Source organism: Arabidopsis thaliana, chromosome 3, assembly GCF_000001735.4.
Source record: "Arabidopsis thaliana chromosome 3, partial sequence".
NCBI classification, from domain to species: Eukaryota; Viridiplantae; Streptophyta; class Magnoliopsida; order Brassicales; family Brassicaceae; genus Arabidopsis; species Arabidopsis thaliana.
The window spans coordinates 17,069,093-17,092,104 of record NC_003074.8 but is presented as its reverse complement, the minus strand read 5'-3'; the positions used below and the strand labels follow the sequence as shown (position 1 = coordinate 17,092,104).

The following is a 23,012-nucleotide window of genomic DNA, read 5'->3' as shown; positions in this document are numbered from 1 at the left end:
CTAAAATTGTGGAATTTTAGTTTCTTGACGAGTAAAGAAAATGCCACATCAGATAATACGTTTGGTCAAACGTTGTCGTTGTAATCGAGTAACCACAAATTAACATTTGATATTGATTTTTCCACTTTTCGTGTTTTTTAAGTCACTAATCTTATCTCACCCAAAACAAATTAAACAAACACACAAAAAAAAGTCTAAAAAAAGAATTTCTCAACAAAAAAATAAAAATATCTAACTTTTCCAGATAATATATTCAAAATTTTACAGAGAGGAAGAAGAAGTTCCCGACACTTGTGAGAGACTATAAAAGTATACGATCTCCTCCTCTCGCTCTCTTCAGATCACAAAGTTTTCGTTTTTAGGGTTCTCTCATCGATCTCGTAAATACTCCTCTCGAACCCTTTCTTTAATCGGAATCTTCTTTTTCTCTGTTGTTTGATTCGATTTTTTTTTTCTCAAAAAAATTCAGGGTTTGTGATCTTCTTCTTCATCAATGGCGTCTAGTGATAAACAAACAAGCCCAAAGCCTCCTCCTTCACCGTCTCCTCTCCGTAATTCCAAGTTTTGTCAGGTAAAGTTATGATTTTTATTCGATTTTGGCGATACCCATTAGTTTCTGTTGATTTCATGCGTTGAATCTCGTTTTGCTCATTTGGAGTCTGCCGTTACAGAGAGAATCACTTTAGTTCTCTCACGAGATCATGCGTAGGTTAATACTTTATATGGTTGGAGTGTGAATCTCGTGTTCTGATCCTTGTTTTTAGGTCGGATCATGGTGGTGTGGTGTGATACTATTTAGTTTTTTGAATTGATCATTTGATCTTTGTATTTGGAATTCTGCATTTACCTGATCTTGTTGATATAGAATCAAAACATATTCTAGGTATATGGATCTTTTCATTGGTCTCAATGATCATTGAGATTGAATCATGGACATTCATTCTACTTAGATTTGAGCTGTCGTATTATTGTGCGAAAACTGTAGAGTCTGTTAGTAGTCTAGGCTTATTCGTTTGCTACATTGTGCACTGTGAATGTGGTTGTAGTATGTTCTGATCTAGTATGTTCTGCATCTGGTTGTCTATGATTTAGTTTGTATAGTAAAGTTGTACTATGTTCTTAATAAGATGTTTAAAGTGAGTGCTTTTTTTTTTTTCATTTTGCAGTCAAATATGAGGATTTTGATCTCAGGAGGAGCTGGATTCATTGGTTCTCACCTTGTTGATAAGCTGATGGAAAACGAAAAGAATGAGGTTTGCATTGAAATTCCTATCCGATACAATAGTAGTTTATGCGCGATTTGATTAAGTACTGATGTTTATATTTTTTTTTACCAGGTGATTGTTGCTGATAACTATTTCACTGGTTCAAAGGACAACCTTAAGAAGTGGATTGGTCATCCAAGATTTGAGCTTATCCGTCACGGTATGGTTTTGAAATTCTCTGGCTTGTTGCTGCTATTGAGAATGGAATATTCCTGTCTTTTGTTCTATCCATTTATATTTTGGTTTTGGGTTTAACAGATGTCACGGAGCCACTTTTGATCGAGGTTGATCAGATTTACCATCTTGCATGTCCTGCTTCTCCTATCTTCTACAAGTACAACCCTGTGAAGACAATCAAGACCAATGTGATTGGCACACTGAACATGCTAGGTCTCGCCAAGCGTGTTGGAGCAAGGTTTGCAAAATGATACCCTCTTTTTATTACTTACTTCTGTTGATCTTCGCCTTTGTGACTAACTTACTCTTCTACCGGACAGGATTTTGCTTACCTCAACCTCGGAGGTATATGGAGATCCTCTCATTCATCCCCAGCCTGAGAGCTATTGGGGAAATGTCAACCCAATTGGTAGGAGTAAACACTTATCAGCTTTTAATTCTCAACTTATCTGCGTGTCAATTCACATTCTTATAACTTGGTTTCTATTATGATAGGTGTTAGGAGCTGTTATGATGAAGGCAAGCGTGTTGCTGAGACCTTGATGTTTGACTACCACAGGCAACATGGAATTGGTAAGTTGCATTTTCTCAGGCTCTCGCTTCAACTTTCTCCCTGTAATTTGCATCAACATATTCTCATTGTCCTTTATTCCTTAAATTGTTTTTGTTTCTTCTTTGTAGAAATCCGCATTGCTAGAATCTTCAACACTTATGGTCCACGCATGAACATCGATGATGGCCGTGTTGTAAGCAACTTCATTGCACAAGCACTCCGGTGAGCCTCTTTGCTCAATCCAACGAACAAATTTTATTTTCCGAGCTATAAATTACTCATCTCTTGTTATTGTTCTTGTCATGAATACTTAGGGGTGAGGCATTGACTGTTCAGAAACCAGGGACACAGACTCGCAGTTTCTGTTATGTATCTGACATGGTTGATGGACTTATGCGCCTCATGGAAGGAGATGACACTGGTCCCATCAACATCGGTAACCCAGGTAAAGTCCGTAATATTCCTCCATTAGACAAAACACAACCCAACCAATCTCTTGAACTTATGCTTTGTGTCCGACTCTTTGGTTTCTCAGGTGAGTTTACAATGGTGGAGTTGGCTGAGACAGTGAAAGAGGTGAGAGTCTGGTTTCTCGATATGATATGAGTAAGTACTTAGAAATTCTTGGGTCCGCTAATGAAATGTTGGTTTACTTGCAGCTGATTAACCCGAGCATAGAGATAAAGATGGTTGAGAACACACCGGATGATCCAAGACAGAGGAAGCCAGACATCACAAAGGCTAAAGAAGTGTTGGGATGGGAACCAAAGGTGAAGCTTCGTGAAGGCCTTCCACTTATGGAAGAAGACTTCAGGCTAAGGCTCGGAGTCCACAAGAACTAAAACTCCATCACCGATCACACGCAAACGTGAATGCACTACATAACCAAGTTCTACTTTTCATATTCCATGGTGCAAGCGGTTGGTTTCATATAATATGTTTCTACTTTCCACAGTCGAAATTATTCCTAGAGAAAAATAAAGATTATGAACGAATGCTTTTTATATTTAAGGAAGATAAAATTTACTTTCTTGCCATAGCTTACGCAGCTACGGTGACTCCATTTTTTCAAATCTTGAGTGAGGTAAACAATGGCGAAGTCATTCAACTATAGACGTTAAACACTAATAGCTCAAAATCCAAACATGTCTATTCTCTAATCTTGTGGCTTGTTTTTATAGAATGAATAGCGGATACAAAGTCGTTGACAAGAAACTATGTACAACCAAAGAAACTAAATACAAAAGACAAACTCTATAGCACAAAGAGATTAGCATTTCGAAAGACAATGGTTAGTTGAGATTAAGAACCAAAGGATTATTAGAACAAACGTTAATATTCATTGGGGAACCAAATCCTTATTGAAATGTGCGTTCGCATGATTCAAAAAGGCCATAAAATCCATTTCCAAACAAATGGGAATAAGATACTGTGAACAAAAACCATTCCATTGCTAAGTTTCAGAAAAGGAAAAGCTGATTTCGAAACTCAGAGAAAATAAAAGAGTATATAGAATGATCTTCTTTGTTATTGAACATGTTTCAAAGCTGAAGCATTCACTATAGTCCCAAATCTATATGCCTTGTCAGCTTCTACATTTTGCTTCAGTGAATCACCTGAAATAACAAACAAGTTGAAACCTTTAGAGTTTGGCTAAGAGTTTAAACATAGTCAATACCAATGTAGCAATCAACACTATTATTCCTTGATATCACACAACAGCGCAAGAACAACAAAAGAACATCTAATGGAGATTCATCTACTTGGCAATGAACCTATTTTAGCGGTAAGACTTGAATTTCTCACTATGAATCAATCAAAAAGTGAGGACTCACGAATAATTTCGAATTTGATTTGGGATTTATGACATAATACCACCTTAAGACACGAATAATCATCCATTGGTAACAACCCTAAAACCTCAAGAGCTATTTAACTACATCGATTCTACAAAATGCTCTATGATCAAATCATATACCAAACCAAGAATTTCAATTTAAAATCATCCATTGATTCCAAAATGCTCTAAAATCTAAATCATATGCCAAAACCAAGAAATTTCAATTTCAACGTGAGAATTTTCAAGATTGGTGATACCTTCTGTGTTGCTGGACGAACTTGGAGTTCTTAGCATCTTCCTCTGCAAATCAATCACCATTTTACGGAAATTAGGGTTTTCCAAAATCAAAATCAAAATTGAGAAATGATTACAGAAATAAACATCCGATCTGAATCAAATAAATACAGCTGAAATGGGAGAAGTTAGATGTTTAAAATCGGTGAGATCCGACGAAGAGTTTACCAGTGAGTCCGGCGGTTAGCTTGGTGATGAGAACGCCGGTGACGGCGAAACCGGTGAGGAATGGCCAGCAACGTTTCCATTCTCTCTTGAAGAACACTGGCCATGGATCGAACAACCTCATTTTCTCTCTCTCTCTCTCTGCACAGACAAACGATTATCTTTCCCTTAAGTTTTGTTGTTGTTGTTGTCTGGTGAGACTAGTTCTCGCGTCAGAGAGTGACCAAATCTGAACCAGTTTTGTATGAAAGACTCGTTTCTTTTCTGGGCTTGTAGCCCGGCCTAAATTTAGCCCATAATGGGCTTTTTAAGACGATAGTATATATATAAACTTGATCAATCAAAAAGCTCAAAGTTTTACGTTTACCACTCTTTTTCACTATCCCTAAAAATATAGGATCCGATTGGTGACCTATAAAGAAATACAAGGAATGAAGAGGAACATGACTAAAAAAGAACAAAAAAGAAAAAAAAAATGATAAAATAGGAATGAAGAGGAATGAGTGTAGAGGAAAAATAGAAGAAACGTTTTTTCTTTCTTTTAGTTTTTCATAAATTTAATTTTTAATTTATAAATATTTAATTTGTTTTCCTGTTTGTTTCTCATCAAATTTGGGAAGGAACAATTTTCTTCTACGATTCCTCAAAAAATAAGAAATGAATAGGAATAATGTGGGGTCCACATGTTACAATTTGGAAAAAAAATTACCGCTGAATGGTGAAAAAAAAGAGGAACAATAAGAAACATGTTGTTCTTGTCCATTCCTTTTTTAAAAAGTGATCACCAATCGGACCCCATAGTAAAAAAAATGATTAATCGCTGAAAAAATTTAATGAATGAAAGTTTTGCTCGATTAGTCGTTGGATCCATTGACTATTGGTCGTAGTCGCAAAATGAACAAAGCAAAACTCGGTGACATGAATTAAAACATTAACAAGCTTGAACCCGAGGTTAAGTGTTATTTTTTGCTCAAACAAAATCTTTTGTATCGGTAGAATAGAACTCTGAAAATATGTTTTGATACTCAATAGTTGTACGCGAGATTACCACAACGTGCAAAGTTCCTAGAAATAAAAAAATCGAAACTAAAACAAGACCAAGTCCATGCACACAAACATAGATACATTTTTTTCTTTGCTAAACTGTTATTATCATTAGAAAATAATGAAACTTTTTGGCTGTTACAGAGTATAAAGCCTATGGCTTTGAAATATTGGCAAAAACAATAAAAACAAGCATAGATACATCAAAGTGACTGAGTCTTCTTTGCACATGCTACCTAGCTCTAGGAACCATGTCGGTGTAAAAGTTCATGCTACGATCAAGATCAGAACTATGAGAACTCATGTCTTTCTCACTTCTCGTTGAATTTTCAGTAGCAAGACATTCTTTCAGATCGATAACAACTTGTGACATGTTTGGTCGTTTTTCTGATGTAGGGTTTGCACATGACATAGCCAATTCAAGAGCTCTCCAGACAGAGCGAGAATTATAATTGCCCTGAAGATTGGGATCAATGATCCGTGTGATATCTCCTCTGCTAATCAAAGACACCACCCAGTCTGTTATGTGATGTTTCACGCGGGTTCGATCAATCGCATGTTGGCTTGTGATCATTTCCAATAACACAATCCCAAAACTGTAGATATCGCTCTTCTCAGCCAACCGACTTGTTCTGTAGTATCTGTTAAGGTAAGAAAATAGTAAAAGATTCACTCATATGCATTCTTAAACGCGAAAAATATCCGTCCACACAAACCTCAGCATTTTTGAAAAAAAAAATCATCTCTTTGTTTCGTGTTATATAGTTCACTAACAGGATTAGTAAATCTAGACTTCTATGTGAAAATTTTAGTTATGGAACAAACATGTTGATCACATCTATTAGTAGACTGAGGATACTTACTCGGGATCAAGATATCCAGGAGTACCAGCAACAACCGTAGAAATATGATTTTCATCACCAATTTGGAAAGACCTTGAAAGCCCAAAATCAGCCATCTTGGCTGTGAACTGCTCACCCAACAGTATATTCGTACTTTTGACATCTCTATGCACCATCGATGGTCGGCATCCAATATGTAAGTATTCCAATCCTATTAATATTTTGCAAATGTCCTTTTATGTACGTATGTCTAGTGATCCTAGGAAATGTTTAGAATGTGAAAAATAAATTAATAAAATCATTATGAGTTAACACAAACCTAGTGCAGCATCGACAGCTATTTGTAGTCGAGTACTCCAACTCAAAACAAAACCATTGTTTCTTCCTGTAATTTATCCTCAAAATCAATCGTCAAAAGAATTGTTTGTAATAATTAAAATGTCTTTTAAAAGTAAATTAAAATGTTAATGTACATATGTTTTTACCTGACAAATGATGTTTTAAGTCTCCATTGGACATGTATTCGTAGACGAGAGCCAAGTGATTGCGATCATCGCAATACCCAACAAGGCTTACCAAATTTATATGGTGAACCCTTAGAAGAAGTTCAACCTACAAAACAACAATGAATGAAGTGTTTAATTATCTTTTTTAGAGCCAAGTGTTTAACTATCAAAATGAAAAAAACAATGAATGAAGCACATTGGTCTAACATAATGCTTGAGATTTTCTAAGAAAATATTCATACCTCTGCCTTGAATTCTTTATAGCCTTGTACTGATGATTGCGAAAGTAATTTGACAGCTACTTGCTCTGAACCATTCAAATAACCATGATAAACGACACCAAACCCTCCTTCTCCTAGAGCTCTTTGGAAGTTATTTGTCATGTCTATAACCTCCGAATAACTAAATCTTTTCCTTTTCGTTTCGATCATTGTTTCCGATACACCATCCAATGTATGATTTGCTTCTGGCGGAATTGATTGTGAGGGTAAATCTGTAGAGAGCGCAGTTAGTACATGAATGAATTTTGTGTACTTTCACATGATGACTTGGACAATACCTTTCACATTTGATGTGTTTTTTTTCTTCAACATACAAATGAGAACCAATACCACTGTACTGACTAGGATCAACGAAACAGTTAATGCAACAATAAGCAATGGGAATTTCTTTTTTTGGGTGCATGAACCAGATGAGCAGTTGTCCACATTTTTGTCGACACTACAAAAGCAAATAGATATTATGGATATGTAGACGGCCATGAATGTTTAATGAAATATTTTCAGCATAAGTTACATCTTACATTAACTTAAGTCCTTTATTTTCTCTATCGCGAAGAGCTTTAGGAATCGAACCATTCAGATTGTTCTTGCTTAAGTTTCTGTTAAACCAGAGGAATATTCATACATAGGTGACCATGATCAAGAAGAATATCACTAAACAAAATATATTTATATGTAAAGGAACTTACATGAACACAAGAAATTTCATGTTTGCTAGAAAATCGGGAACTTCCCCAGTCAAGTTGTTATTTGACAAATCCCTATATAGTTTGGAAGAAAACAAAGTCACTGAAATAATTAGTTACCTTCATGAAGTATATATATCACTTTTTTTTTCCCCTAAGACTAATAAACACCATACTTACAACTTTTCTAGATGGGTAAGATTTTGAATAACAACTGATATGCTTCCGGTTAACCCGCTTGAAGACAAGTCCCTATATAAACATCATAGCACAAAAAAAGTAATAATGCAGTTAGAAAACGTTTCTTATTATATGAAAAGGTTTTCTTAAACGTTTCTTATTATATGAAAAGGTTTTCTCACAAGGAAGTGATTCTTGGAGGTGTAGACGTCTCCATGCTGTTGCAATTTAAACCGTTCCACAAAAATTGTTGAGGAACACATGGATCTCCTTGCCATGTGACTCGAGTCAATCCATAGATGGCCTTGATGTTTTTTATAGCCACCACTATCATAAAATTCGACAATGTTTGAAAATATGTTAGATTTAGCATTTAAGATTAGTTATGGTAAAACATATTTTCAAACGTTGTAAGATTATTGCTAACGTACCATCACTAGCATCTGTTTCCGGCTGAGGAAATTCAACCACTGTGAAAACTTCAACGGCGTTAAGCAAAGGCGGGAGAGTTGACCTCTCAGTTTTGATCATCTCTAGTATGCATTCTCCTCTTTCACAAGTAACTGGAGATGGGTTGCGTATAGTCTTGGTCTGTAGATATACAGGACTATAAGCATTGTAAACAAGCTTTTTATTCCAAAAAATTTCGAACTCTCTAGTTTCGTTGGCCTTTAAGACTTGAATCTCAGAGAAGTGGAGGAACAAGTATAGTTTATCACTTGGGAAATCTAGTACTCCGGGAATAGCCAATGGTGCACTAGCATTGGCAGGAGAGGCGGCAGTCATGAGTGCCTTTAGTGGAGGCAGAAATCCACTAGAACTGTTCACTCCAAGTGTAGTGGAAATCTTCTTCCACTCCGGCTCAAAGTATGAACCCCATATACGATCATAGACATCATCCGGATATCTACATTTTGTACAATTTTGAATTAGTAGCCATAAAATATTCTTAGAGCTTGTAACCGCTCTTTTCAATAGTTAAAACATTTACAAAATATATATGCTAAGAGCAATGTCCTAGTCCGAAAACCGCGTTTCTTTAAGATGACTTACCGTATGACGTCATTTGAGTCGCTTAGATAAACCCGAACATAAGTCTTCAACCAACCAGATTGAGTGATGTAAGTAGCATTTGCAAGAGGCCTTAACACCAAGGATGATATCAATGGTGTGGACGGCCCTGTCTTGACAAGACACACGTCCAACATATTAGATTTTGGTATGTAGATGATCTCCTCCCATGTACCATTTACATACTTTCCTAAGTCTATTGTTACCCAAAAATTAGGGCCTATGTACAAGTCAAATTTAGGATAAATGTTAAGACCATCATAATTCCCATATATTGCTCTAGCTCTGATTAAATAGTTGGTTCCTTGTGTCACTGTAAGATTGTAACAGTTGCGTATTCCATCAGGAAAATATCTCAACGTCGTTTGCGACTTTCGGTACTTCGGCTCTAGGCTTGCCTGAATTCTACCAAGTTTTCCGGTTTCAATGAAATTTGAATCCGTTGTGAACTGTAGTCCAGTAAACGGCTCAATATAAGGAGAGACCTCATTAGGAGATAATCCGCAGTCTACACTGATAAATCCTGTTAAGATATTAAAATCGTATTACCAAAACTAGATAAAAATTCCTCATCAAACTATCCCATTATATAAATAAAGGATTAGTTTGTGAACTAAGACCTTTTTTAACTTATATTAGTAATCTAGCATGCACACAAAAAGGTATTGAAAAAAACATAATTGTATAGTTATCTTAGTTGTATTCATCAAAGAGTTTTAAAATTTAAGAAAAAATGATAAGTGTATTGCAATTTTTGGTTGAATTTTTGTAACTTTTTCTAGTGTTTGAAATTATTTATAACGTTTTGTACGAACGGGTGGGAAATACTTTAACAGTTGTATGCTTAGTTGCATAGCAGAATACCGATCAGAGGACCGATTGTGGCATAACCGAACGAATTACAAAAACCAAAATTGAATATCCGTTCCATAATATATTACCCCTAGTGCTAAAGGTGATAAAAATTTGTAAAAGGAAACAAATTCTATTGAAACATTGAAATGTTGGTACCGTCTTGATTTTGAGCTTGAACAAGGTGAATGGCAGAAGTTGCTATTAATGCAACCAACAAAAGCTTCTTGAGACTCTCCATATTCACTTTTGTTCAAAGAAAATTAAGACAGACATTGTTGATAAGCCATCTGAGAAATATTCCTTGAAACAATTTCAACCAAAAAATCTTACTAAGTCGTCAGGAAACGTGAGAACATGTCTTACTTCTACAAGACTACATAAAGAATTCAACTGATGAATGAATAAAATATTTTCTCTATAGCATAAGTTTTACACATAATCTTTAAATTTCTAGTTTGTCTTGTCTTAATGAACCTATGAATAATAGGAGCTTGTGATCTTGTCTTTTTTCTTATAACGACAGGAGCATGTCTTGTCATCAACGTCTAGTCGTTCCCATGTTTAAGTACTATTTACATTTGATTTTATTTTTAGATGTTAATTTCCTTTTTTTTTTTCGTCAAGTATATGTTAATTACAAAGGAAGCATCAGTAACGAGTAAGCTAGTTAGGGCATTATCTAGTAAAAATTAATAGAAATATTTGTTAAAAACCCAATCAAATTACAATTTCTCAAATTAAAACACGTATAAATCTGCACCCTTGGTTTACCAAAAGTCTTAGTATGACCTCTGAATAAAAGATTCGTTAGAGTAAAACTTGGTTGATGAAATATTTTACTTTTATCTATGGAGCTTAGCAATGGTAAGCTACGCATTTTGGTTATAACTCTCCACTTTTAAACCCTTTTCATAAAGTTTTTTGTTGCATTGTTTTCTTGATGACAAATTAAAAGGCAAGTGTGGGAAATTGATGTGTTTGTATTTTACATGGTTAACTCTTAGATTTTCACCATTTTCTTGGTTTCATTGCATTTAAGTTATATTTTGTATTTTTATCGTCATTAAACATGCATTGCATATGCATATATTTATCATTCTGGAGTCATTTTTAGGTGTTGAATCTTTTTGGATCTTGTCCATAGAGGGAACTAAGATGGGATAAAAAGAGTCAAAAAAAAGGAAACCAGCAAAGATGAGTTCATGCCAAGAGGTCAATCGAGCTATCACATGGAGCGGCCATTTGATGGCCAATAAGAAAACATTGAAGGCAGCATAATAAACCAGATGTATCATGAACAACACTTAGTCTTTTCATGGTGTTGAGGGTAACTCAGGCTTTGTCTCTTTTAATAACGATGAAAAATCATATCAAATAAAAGAAAATTCAAGAGACATTTGTTGCATCATTTTCTTCTTTTTGCAGCCAATATGATTGTTGGCTATAAGTTTTTGTTTAAAGAAAGAAATAGCCAATGAATCTGGAACGAAATTGCAAACAACAATTTCCCATACAAGAGAGAAAAACAAGATTAAAGGACTGCTCCTCCCTTGTTTTTTAGTTATGATATCTCAAAACAAAAAGTTTAAGGACTTATTTGACCAAAGAATCATACCACAAGCCAAGAAACACTTCAAACATATGAGGCTTCTTTGCAAAAGCTACCTAGCACGAGGGACAACTTCTGTATCAAAGCTCTTGGTCAGTTCAAGGGAACTATCGGATTCCATGTCATGATTCTTATTTCTCATCAAGTTTTCAGAAGTAAGACACTCTTTTAGTACGCTGATAACTTGGGACATGCTTGGTCGTTTTTCGGAAGATGGGTTTGCACATGACATAGCCAATTCAAGAGCTTTCCAAACAGAATTTGAGTTGTAATCGCCGTAAAGATTAGGATCCATGATCTTGGTAATGTCTCCTCTGTTAAGCACTAAAGCTACCCATTCTGTTATGTGTCGCTTTTCACGGTTTTGGTCAATCACACGTTGGTTTGTCATCATCTCCAATAACACAATCCCGAAGCTGTAGACATCGCTCATCTCAGCCAACCGACCCGTTCTGTAATATCTGGCAAGGCAATAATTAATACGTAGTATGATTCATGTGTCCATTATTGTACCAACTAATATGAATATGGACACAAAATGTAAACATGGCATGGCATGGTGAAGTTCACATCTAGGATAGTATAGCATCGACTAGAAGATTCCACTTATTAAAAAAGCTCGAAAGTTATTTTAAAATTCTTACTCAGGATCAAGGTATCCAGGAGTACCAGCAACAACTGTTGAAATATGAGATTCATCTCCGAGTTGGAAAGATCTTGAAAGCCCAAAATCCGCAATTTTGGCAGTAAATTGATCGTCCAACAATATATTTGTACTTTTGACATCTCTATGTACCATTGATGGTCGACAACCAATATGTAAGTATTCCAATCCTAAAAATATTAGCGAACACTCATATATATGTATAATGTCTATACAATGTAATCTGAATATGAAAAAAGGTAAAGTGGGGAAAAAAGACAATATTTTGAATTCAAAAATTTCACCACCGGTATTAGCATCACTATAACAAATTCTTCAAAATTTGGCTAACAGGTGACTCAAAATAGGTTAGTTTAAGTTAGGATAAGATATATTTGTTCAATATTCAGTGATCTCAAAAACGTTTTGGCTAAACAAACAAAGTGACTAAGAACTATTTTGAGTTAGTAGAAACCTAGTGCGGCATCAATGGCTATTCTTAATCGAGTACTCCACTTCAAAATAGAGACATCATGCTTTCCTGCATTAAATCATCAAAATTAGTTATCATGTGAATTTTTTAAAAGGAAGAAATAATAATCTTTCACCTGACAAGTGATGTTTTAAGTCTACGTTGGACATATATTCGTAGATGAGAGCCAAGTGACCTCGTTCATCGCAATACCCGACAAGGCTTACCAAGTTCGTGTGGTGAACTCTCAGTAGAAGTTCAACCTGCATACAAACAATGAACAAACATATAAAAACATTAACTTAGCATGATGCATAAATAATATATATAGAAGTGTCACGTAGATTTTTAGTTACAACTTTGTTGGAAGATTTAAGGGATTACATGCCTCTGCCTTGAAATGTTTATAGCCTTGTGATGATGTTTGAGAGAGTACTTTAACGGCTACTTCCTCTGAACCATTCAAATAACCATGATAGACAATGCCAAAGCCTCCTTCACCAAGAGCTCTTTGAAAGTTACTTGTCATTTCTGTAACCTCCGAATAAGTAAACTTTTTCCTTTTTGTCTTGATCGAGTCTTCAGATTTACTAGTAGTTAATGAAACTGGTGAAGGGGGTATATCTGTAGAAAGAAATATTTAGTATAAAAATAAAACATGTAACGTATAATTTTGTTGATGAGTGTCTCTTCAACTACCTTCGACATGACTTGGTGCTTTTTTCTTTCTGCACACACAAATGAGAACCAGTACCACGAGAATGATCACAATGGCAGCAGCAAGAACAACAAATTTTATTGGAATTTCGAGAACTGGAATTTGGAGACTTATTAACCCTGTTGATTTTAAGATGTCAATGGTGTTTGAATAGACTATAGTTTTGGAAAATGATACAAATTAGCAAACAATGTGTTAACAACGATTTTTTGTTTTTACGATATCAAGAACTGAATTAGGAAGATTGATGATTAACAAGCGATCCAGGCACGGTCCAGTTGGTCCAACCCATTGAGCTAGTGACTAAATCAATTATATGACTTCGACATCGGTAGGTACGATTTTATAACTATTTTCAGGCATAAAAACGAAGGAAAAATCAAATAATTTCAAACTGAAATTTATAAAACCGAAATAGGTACCATCGTTAACTTGAGCTTGAGCTTGAACAAGGGGAATATTAATAGATAAAGATGATATAAGTGGTAGCAACAAAAGTACATGGGGATTCTCCATATTCTCTTAGTGCCGAGGCAAAAGACTTGCACTGCCCTAACTCCCTAAGTTCTGAACAATATATCTATGATGATAAGCAGTGGAGAACACAATTATTTTTCGACATTTCAAGAAAAGACTTTCCCAAGTTGCCAAAAAAACGTGAGAACATGACTAAGATGCAAAGAAGAATTTAAAATACGTTTGTAGTGAACAATAAGCCGTTTTTTGTTAGTCTATGTGATATAATATCCAAGTGGTCTAGTTTTATCACAAAGAAACTACTAATAACTAAACAAATATAGGCTACAATAGTATGGAACCACTAACTAACATGAGAGGTGAAGAAATGTTGACATAGAAAGAGTTGACATGATTTATTATTTTGCTTTATGCAACTTGGTTGTCGTATATGGCTAGTGAGTCTTGTGCAACATTCTGATTGTCCATGTAATATTCGTTTTTGAAGCCAGTTTTTTTTTTTTTTTTTTTTTTTTTTTGCATTAAGAGTTTTAAGGCAATTTTATTATTTTTGAGTTTGTATTTTTTTTTTTATAACGTTTGTAAACTGGGTGCTATCACCGGCACATGCGTCCATATCATTGAAGATTTTTGTTTCTTTACTACTGTTGTATCATGTAAGTTCATTTAATATGTACAGATATTCTTGAGCCAATTCCTTAAATTTCTGAAATATATTTTAACTAATACTTGAAAATATTTGATGGTTTCTGAGCTCACCGAGTTGTCACCTTATGTTCTCTTGTTTCTCTACTAGATTTTGTAACACTTGGCTTTATCCCCCTGCTTCATCATGCACAAAACTATCCATAATTTTCTTTCCTAACCTTAATAATTAGTGTGATCTAATTTCATAATGAAATAGTTAATGAATGTGGAAGGTAGGTACTCAAATTCCAGACAACAAATTCATATACACGATCAAAAGACTTGTACATTTATGTCTCTTATGTAGTTATAAGCTTGTGACGTCTAGAAATAGAATTTAAACATTCTTTTGCCAAGAACAATACGCACAAGTAGGATACGTCGACACAAGGTACGCGTCTATGCACATAACTATCTTGCAGTAGGGACCACCTCAGTATCGAAGCTCAAGCTCAGTTCGAGAGAACTACCAGCGTCTGTGTCATTTTTCTTTACTTTCATAGAGTTTTCAGTAGTTAAACACTCTTTTAGTTCGATAACAACCTGGGACATGTTTGGCCGGTATTCTGAAGAAGGGTTTGCACATGACATAGCCAATTCAACAGCTCTCCATACTGAACGAGAGTTGTATTCACCGTGAAGGTTAGGATCAACAATCCTAGTAATATCTCCTCTGTTAAGCATAAATGCCACCCATTCTGTGATGTGAATTTTTCCGCGAGCTTGGTCAAACACACGTTGGTTTGTGATAATCTCTAGTAATACAATCCCAAAACTGTATACATCACTCATCTCAGCCAACCGACTTGTTCTATAATATCTGGACAATAAAGGAGATGGAGAATTTATATGTATACATTTTGGCAAAGAAGATGAATGCATGCATAATTTATATGTTGTATATATCAAGGGAGTGAACTAATAGTACTTACTCGGGATCAAGATAACCAGGAGTACCAGCAACAACCGTCGAAATCTCAGATTCGTCTCCAACTTTAAACGACCTTGAAAGCCCAAAATCCGCAATTTTGGCCATGAACTGATCATCCAACAATATATTTGTACTTTTGACATCTCTATGCACCATCGATGGCCGGCATCCATAATGCAAGTATTCCAATCCTATGAAATAGACTCACTCTTGTTAATTGATGCTAAAAATTCCGGTGAGTGAAAGCTTCATGTAAAATAATAGTCTTATCATTTTAATATGTTTATAACAGATGTGTCAAATTGTGGATACAATTATTTTACTGGAAAGTGTTTATATGGATTTGGTGCTTTACTTATATTAAGATGTATTTACATATACTTTTATGTCCATATAGTTGAATCATATATATCTACTTCTGAGTCATGATGACATCTTTAAATATGAACAAGTGACTGAAATTATATTGAGTTAGTACGAACCTAGGGCAACATCGACAGCTATTTGTAGTCTGGTAGTCCATTCCAAAACAGAGTCACCTTGTTTCCCTGTATCAAATTGTCAAAATTAGTCGTCCTATGAATTAAATATTTCTAATAATGATATATATTCATCTTTCACCTGACAAGTGATCTTTTAAATCTCCATTGGGCATGTATTCGTAGATGAGGGCCAAATGATCTTTTTCATCGCAATATCCGACAAGACTTACCAAATTTATGTGGTGAACTCTTAGAAGAAGTTCGACCTACAAACCAACAATAACAAAACACATTTGTTTGACATGATGTGAAATATATAAAACAAAAATACATTTGTGTGATTTTTTTTCTTTTCATATTGTAGGAAGATCTATGGCATATCATACCTCTGCCTTGAAGTGTTTATAGCCTTGCGATGATGATTGTGATAGTACTTTAACCGCTACTTGCTCTACATTTTTCAGATAACCATGGTAGACTATGCCAAACCCTCCTTCACCTAGAGCTTTTTCGAATTTTTTTGTCATTTCTACAACTTCTGAATAAGCAAATCTTCTCCTTTTTGTCTTGATTAATTGTTCGGATATAGTCTTGGACATAATATCCATTGTTGGCAAAATTACTGATGGGGATAGATATATGCAAATAACAATCTAGTGAGACAACAATATCCATGACACCTTATAATATATAAATTGTTGCGTTAATAATTAGGTAATTAATAATACCTTCCATATGAGTTGACCACTTTTTCTTTGTGAAAACGAAAATGAGAATCAGTACCAATATGGCGACAACTATCGCAGAAGCAGCTAACGCAGCAATCATCATTGGAAATTTATTTTTTGGGACACATGATAAACACGTATTATCACCATCAACACTACAAAACAAAATAATTCATCTACCTTTTAGTATTTTGAATGCAAAAGCCTTGTGCCACAAGGGAGATCTTGAACAAAAAAAATGTGTGCGAATGGATTTCCTTCTTACAATATTTGTAGTCCTTTCTTTTCTCTATCACGAAGAGTATTTGGAATTGAACCATTCAGTTTGTTCTTCCTCAAGTCTCTGTTTAAACCAAAAAAAAAATTGTCCTTAAGTTCAGGTGAAATTATCCATGAGAAAGTATAAACATGTCGGAAAAAACTTACATGAACAACAATGTTTCCATTTTAGCTAGAAATTCGGGCACCAGTCCTGTCAAATTGTTATTTGACAAGTCCCTAAAGTTAATTTGTAAGAAATCAATTAGAAAAAAATTCACTTGCATTAACAAACTATTTTCATTCACTTAACCATACTTACAACTTTTCGAGAAGAGTAAAATTTTGAATTCCAGAAGGTATGGTTCCCACTAGCCCACTTGAAGATAAATTTCTGTTTAGATCCAAACAAAAATAATAATTAACGTCTCGTGTAGTTACTAGTTAGAAAATGTTTTCTAAAATGTCTAACGAGGGTTGAGTAGTAGATATCTCACAAGGAAGTTATTCTTGGTGATGCAGACACATTCTTGTCGTTGCAACTTAGACCTTCCCACAAAAACTGTCGTGGGACGCATGGATCTCCTTGCCATGAGACTCTACTCAATCCATGGGTGTCTTTTATGTTTTTTATAGCACTCACTGTCATAAGTTTACGCTAGATTTAGCATATAAAGATGTTTTGATTATTTCATCAAAAGAGCATATGTACTCCACATAAATTATTTAACTATCCATAAAAAAACTTACCATCATCTTCGTTTGTTTTAGACTGTGGAAAGTCGATAACTGTAAAAACTTCAATGGCGGTAAGTAGAGGCGGGAGAGTTGAGTTTTGAGTTCTTTTCAGCTCTAATAAGCATTTCCCTACTTCACAAACAAATGGTGACACACTATAAAGAGTACTAGCCTTTAGATATTTAGGACTCAAAGTGGGAATAATAATTTCTCCGTTCCACAAAATACTAAACTCTCTACTCTGATTGGCTTGTAAAGGTTGGATCTCAGAGAAGTGGAAGTAGAAGTAAAGTTTATCTTTGGGGAATTCAAGATCCTTGGTGAAACTCAATGGCACACTAGCATTGGAAGGTACCGCGGCAGTCATGAGCACCTCTTGCGGCGCAAGAAAACCATTAATGGTGTTGTTCACTTTGAGAATGGTGGATATTTGCCTCCATTCTGACTCAAAGTATGGAACCCATTTTCGATCATAAAAATCATCTGGGTACCTGCGGTAACCACAATCTTGTACATCATTATCTACAAACAATTTGCAATGACTAAAAAAAAAGTAAATGGGTAAGAAAAAACTTTAATATCAAATAGTTGACTTACCTTATAACTTTTGTTGATACACTTAGGTATGATCTTAGTATAGACTTCAAAGAACCTGATTCTGTGATGTAAGTATTATTTGGTAGAGACCTTAGTTCCAATACTGATATGATCGGCGTTGATGTGCCAGTCTTAATAAGACACACATCCAAAGAGTTAGACTTTGGGATGTGAATGATCTCCTCCCATGTATCACCACCTACATGCTTCTCCAAATCTATTGTCACCCAAAAATTAGGACCAATGTACAAATCAAATCTAGGAGAAATGTTAAGACCATCGTAATTTCCATAGTTAATTGTAGCCCTGATCAAATAATTTGTTCCCTTATAAACATTAACGTTGTAGCAGTTTCGTATTCCATCTGGAAAATATCTCAACGTAGTCTGTGATCTTGGGTACTTGGACTCAAGACTTGCATCAATTCTACCAATTTTCCCACTTTGGATGAAGCTTGAATCTGATAAGAACTGTAATCCAGTTTCCAGCTCAACATACGGAGATTGCTCATTCGGGGATAATCCACAATCCAAACTGATGAACCCTATTGAAAGAGATAGAAGAGGTTAATATAATGGTTCAAACTCAACGGTGTAGATTCTATGCTTAGGCGTTTTTACAAACATAGCCACTTAATAAGATATACACTGCTTATCCAAATAATATTATACATTTCACTTTTCTCAAAATGTATATAAAAATCCTAAACGTTTGAATTAAAATGTAGTTACCTGCTTGAGCTTGAACAAGGTGAATAATAGAGGAAGCTACTGTTAGCGCCACCAACAAAAACCTATGGGAACTCTCCATTTACTCTTAAATTCCCAAGAAAAATCTGAACACTAACAAAAAGCTTATAAGTATTGTGTAGACAAAACTCATTTGGACATTTTAAGTGAAAGAGCTAATTGCCAAGTCATGCCTCAGCTTTTCTCTTTAAAAAAATAAAGTCAAGCCTCTTGAAATCATGTAAAACAGGTCACACCTATGCGATTATCAAATAATGGATTTGTTCTACAAAGGAAATGCAATTGACTGATGAATAAATATGTTTCCTAATTGCTAGTGGGCAGTATTTTTTATTCAACTTGCCTTGTTTATTCGTACTAGTTATCAACACAAAAATGCTTATAGTCCAGTCAAATTTACAATCAAACCAGAGTTTCAAAGCCACTGGTTCATTAGTATAAACTAGTATACCAAAGCATGAAACTCTTACCTGGATATTTATGAATAATTGTTGTCCCATTCGTGACCGAATCATCTCCTTCATTTCTTCAGATTGGTAATCCTCCTGACCTTCTATGTAATATCCAATTTGAGACAAGTTTGATTGTTTGTCGAGTCAACCAACGTGGTTTTGGTCTAGTGATAAATATCTTAGGTGGAGATACTGGGTTCGCCGTTCGTTAGGATCTTTTCTCCAAATGAGATGAATTTAATCTAGTGTAACACTTGCGATGTTTTTTCTTTTTTTTCCTTAACATACACTTTGAATTCTTTCTACTTTCCGATTTTGCAACTTATAATTTCAATATGCTGCAGACAATTAAAACCCTTTAACAAAAAAAAATATGTTGCAAACAATGATAAACTTAAAAATCTTAAGTGAAATTAGCAAGAATAACACTTTTTGACGTTAAAATTAAGTTGTAAGGTGAATTAATTAGTATCTAGCATAAGTCAATCTGACACAAATAATCTCTTCTTTTTTTTCTTACTAAAAGTACTCAATGTTATAGAACAATTAGGTTTAGGAATTGTTGTTGTGTATTATTCATGAGTAACAAGAGGATATATATAGGAGATACATATTAGGGTAACCAAATAATGTAAAGATTTCTAGAATATTCTAATGGGCTCTTAATGAACATCCATATAATATCTATTATTCATAACATTCCCCCTGATAATCTATGGAAAAACGGTATTTTCCCACGATAACTATGACATCATGCTAGATAGAGCCCGAACTATGACCACAATCCAGATGTCCCCGAACAGATACTTCTCGATCTTTTATCTCCCCAAAATTGATAGTTTTCATCTATTTCCCCATATATTTGGGTTTAATCGGTTTGCTGACCAAACCCGATAAAAATCCACTCAAACCGATACCAAACCACTTTATATGTCAAACCTTCTTAAAAAAAAAAATTAATAATAAAAAAAGAAATAACAAAATTGCTGTCGTCTTGTCTTCTCTCTTCTTCCCTATAAAATTCCAGATTATGTTTATTTGAAAAAATAGTTTATCTCTCTTTGATTGTTACGATGGGTGTTAGATTTATTTTGAATCCACATACAAATTTGTCGTAACTAATGAAGAGATATTCAACAAAGCATTTTAAACGCATTCTCATTGCTAATAACGTTAACATCGACATTGACCTGAAAACTGGAATCGTTGCTAAGAATATGGCTAAGAAAGAGAAGATCGAGGTGAGCTTCCGCATGAATTTTACAATTCACAAAAGAACAACCCAATTAAACAAAATCAACATCTCAATTATTAAATAAGTTTTATCCAATTCTATTACTGTTCTTTCAATTGCTCATCTTAAAATCAATCTGGTAATTACAAAAAACAGAAAACAATCAACACAAACCATCAAGTCGACAATGGCTGATTCAACGTTATTAATCTTCTACAAAATGAAGCAAGTGATTTCAATGGGTGGAATAATGTGGGAAGGTCTCAATTCGAGTTTAATCAAAGTCGATGAAGCTTTGCTTAAGCAGCAGATCTGAGCGGAGATGAGGGATAAGAAGAAAAGGGGAAAAACTGGAAAATATATCTATAGCCACCATCACTGGAGCCAACATCACCATCACCATCACCATTGAAAGGAAGAAGAACGTCATCGTGTTGTTACTGTTTCATAATAATTCAATTAATTAATTAATTTGTTTATTTATTTAGTGATACTCGGTTAAATTAGGTTTATTCTGGTTTAGTGTTTTCATTAGTTGGTTATAGAAATAGTAAACCGAACAAAACCAATGGTTGTGGGTAAATAGGTGAAAATTATGCTTATGGGGTTGATATAGGTTTTGAACTATAGATTCATGGAGATATAGATCGAGAATTATCTTTTCGGGGTCATCTGGATCGTGGTCATAGATCGGGCTCTATCTGGCATGATGTCATAGTTCTCGTGGAGAAATAGACCGTTTTTCCGTATCTATATATACATTTTTGTAGCAGTTTTTTGAAGATAATGTTGAAGATTTGAGCCATAATTCAACAATTAATTCAAATGGGTGGGTTTTACCAGGTTTAACTCTGTTCGGATCCTGGATAACATGTTTAATTCTGTTCGGATCTTGGATAACATTAATTTTTGGAAAAGTTACCTAAGAACTAATAATTCAAAAACGAAATTAATGATTTAATTACCAAATTTAAAATAAATAATATCTCTAAACTAAGCATATTTGTTATTTACCTTAACTAATTTCCTAAAATATTTTTACCTAATTTAAACATAAATATATAATTCTTCTTTCACTTTTATTTGATCTTCTACTTTATTTATTTTGTTATACTTATAAATATTTTTTTTTATAAATATATAACATGTTATAATTTATAGTTAATAAAATATTATATTTTTTCTGCATATAATGTAATTCAAATTTTTTTAAACGAACATATATTATTCAACCGATGAAGAAATAATATGTGTACAATGTCCCACATCGCTTAGAAAAATTGGACAATGGTTTAGAGCCATATTATAAAAGGACCAAAATGATTCTGATTACGAATGAGCAGAAAGGTTGATTTATCAGGCGTCCAAAATTAAAATAGTTATCCGATTTACTCAAGTTTTTTATTTTAAAGAATTGAAACATTAAAATGTTTCAAAAAATTATAAATATTATAACTTTATCAAAACTTAAATATTATAATTTTAAAAACTTTTTATAAAGTTTATCTTTAAAAATGTTTTAAATATTCATAACTTTAAAATTTATGAAGTTTTAAAAATTAGATTGAATTTTACAAGAAATTTAAACATTATAAATAGATATTAAATATATTAATACGAGACGATATATTACATGAAAAATCTTAAATATAACAGATATTGTATTTTTGTAAGTTTCAAGTTTTATAATATTGAAATTTATAAGAAAATAACAAAATTATGTTTAATTTCACGGGACTGGGTTATATGGTAGGACGTGTTTGGGTGGATAACATTACGATTGTACAATATCTCACATTGCTTAAAAAATTTGGACAATGGTTCAGAGCCATACCATAAAAAAAAAAAAAAAATGATTTCGATTACGAATGAGCATGAAGCTTGATTTACGAGGTGTCCAAAATTAAAATGGTTTGTTTATTAGGGTTCTTTAGTTTAAAGAATTGAAACTTTAAAAAGTTTCAAAAAACTATAAATTGAATTTTACAAGAAATTTAAACATTATAAAGAATATAAAAGATATTAATACGGGACGATATACTACGAGAGAAATCCTAGATATACTTTGAAAGAAATCTTAGATATAACAATCAAAATTCAATGATGAAGTTTGGGTCACTATTAATTTTTTTTGAAGTTTTTAATTTTATAAATATTTGAAATTTATAATAAAATGATAAATTTGTGTTTAATTTCTTGAGACGGGGTTATATGGTGGGACGGATTTGAGTGGATAATAACATGGGATGGTATGTTACGGAAAAACCTTATAATTAACAATCATAATATAATTATATAATATTAAACACTAAACAAAATTAACAATATTAGAAAAAAATACACTTAAAAAACTTTAATTTTTTGAAAACACATTTCGATTCTTTTATAAGAAGTTTAAATATAATAAATATTTAAACTTTATACTACGGGTGAAATTTTAGAATTGACTGGTTTGGGTTGATAATAATTTGCAATAGA

At 33.7% G+C, this 23,012-nt stretch overlaps 6 protein-coding genes across 7 annotated transcripts; 2 read left to right on the top strand and 4 right to left on the bottom strand.

The window, feature by feature from the left end:
* The first annotated feature begins 39 nt into the window (after positions 1–39).
* On the top strand, positions 40–3,092 carry UXS5 (UDP-XYL synthase 5). 2 transcript variants are annotated; one of them, NM_114511.4, is made up of 11 exons: positions 40–380; positions 470–571; positions 1,167–1,253; positions 1,338–1,425; positions 1,524–1,680; positions 1,763–1,851; positions 1,938–2,015; positions 2,124–2,217; positions 2,310–2,440; positions 2,531–2,571; positions 2,655–3,092. In NM_114511.4, the coding sequence occupies exons 2-11, from the start codon at positions 494–496 to the stop codon at positions 2,835–2,837; spliced, it is 1,026 nt and encodes a 341-aa protein (NP_190228.1). In that variant the 5' UTR covers positions 40–380; positions 470–493; the 3' UTR covers positions 2,838–3,092. The 2 variants fall into 2 exon arrangements, with proteins under 2 accessions (NP_190228.1, NP_001030820.1); NM_001035743.2 differs by having other exon boundaries at positions 40–571.
* Positions 3,093–3,351: 259 nt separating this feature from the next.
* Positions 3,352–4,567, bottom strand: AT3G46430 (ATP synthase). Its single transcript, NM_114510.3, has 3 exons — positions 4,298–4,567; positions 4,093–4,135; positions 3,352–3,611 (listed from the first exon to the last, which is right to left on the bottom strand). Exons 1-3 carry the CDS (start codon positions 4,416–4,418, stop codon positions 3,608–3,610), a joined length of 168 nt encoding a protein of 55 aa, NP_190227.1. The 5' UTR covers positions 4,419–4,567; the 3' UTR covers positions 3,352–3,607.
* Positions 4,568–5,570: 1,003 nt separating this feature from the next.
* On the bottom strand, positions 5,571–9,997 carry AT3G46420 (Leucine-rich repeat protein kinase family protein; the record flags this gene model as incomplete). Its single annotated transcript, NM_114509.1, has 13 exons — positions 5,571–5,979; positions 6,202–6,391; positions 6,500–6,565; positions 6,666–6,792; positions 6,929–7,078; positions 7,298–7,406; positions 7,489–7,566; positions 7,657–7,728; positions 7,834–7,905; positions 8,016–8,160; positions 8,265–8,740; positions 8,887–9,427; positions 9,916–9,997. The coding sequence occupies 13 exons, from the start codon at positions 9,995–9,997 to the stop codon at positions 5,571–5,573; spliced, it is 2,517 nt and encodes an 838-aa protein (NP_190226.1).
* Positions 9,998–11,420: 1,423 nt separating this feature from the next.
* AT3G46410 (Protein kinase superfamily protein) lies at positions 11,421–13,012 on the bottom strand (the record flags this gene model as incomplete). The annotated part of the gene is made up of 5 exons (NM_114508.1): positions 11,421–11,820; positions 12,013–12,202; positions 12,487–12,552; positions 12,620–12,746; positions 12,920–13,012. The coding sequence occupies 5 exons, from the start codon at positions 13,010–13,012 to the stop codon at positions 11,421–11,423; spliced, it is 876 nt and encodes a 291-aa protein (NP_190225.1).
* A 1,592-nt stretch (positions 13,013–14,604) lies between these two features.
* On the bottom strand, positions 14,605–18,961 carry AT3G46400 (Leucine-rich repeat protein kinase family protein). The gene is made up of 13 exons (NM_114507.3): positions 18,831–18,961; positions 18,100–18,643; positions 17,515–17,993; positions 17,262–17,406; positions 17,087–17,158; positions 16,933–17,004; positions 16,772–16,849; positions 16,507–16,661; positions 16,165–16,400; positions 15,918–16,044; positions 15,779–15,844; positions 15,298–15,487; positions 14,605–15,185 (listed from the first exon to the last, which is right to left on the bottom strand). Exons 1-13 carry the CDS (start codon positions 18,907–18,909, stop codon positions 14,777–14,779), a joined length of 2,652 nt encoding a protein of 883 aa, NP_190224.2. The 5' UTR covers positions 18,910–18,961; the 3' UTR covers positions 14,605–14,776.
* Positions 18,962–20,421: 1,460 nt separating this feature from the next.
* AT3G46390 (NAC domain protein) lies at positions 20,422–20,850 on the top strand (the record flags this gene model as incomplete). The annotated part of the gene is made up of 2 exons (NM_114506.1): positions 20,422–20,541; positions 20,761–20,850. The coding sequence occupies 2 exons, from the start codon at positions 20,422–20,424 to the stop codon at positions 20,848–20,850; spliced, it is 210 nt and encodes a 69-aa protein (NP_190223.1).
* Between the last annotated feature and the right edge of the window lie 2,162 nt (positions 20,851–23,012).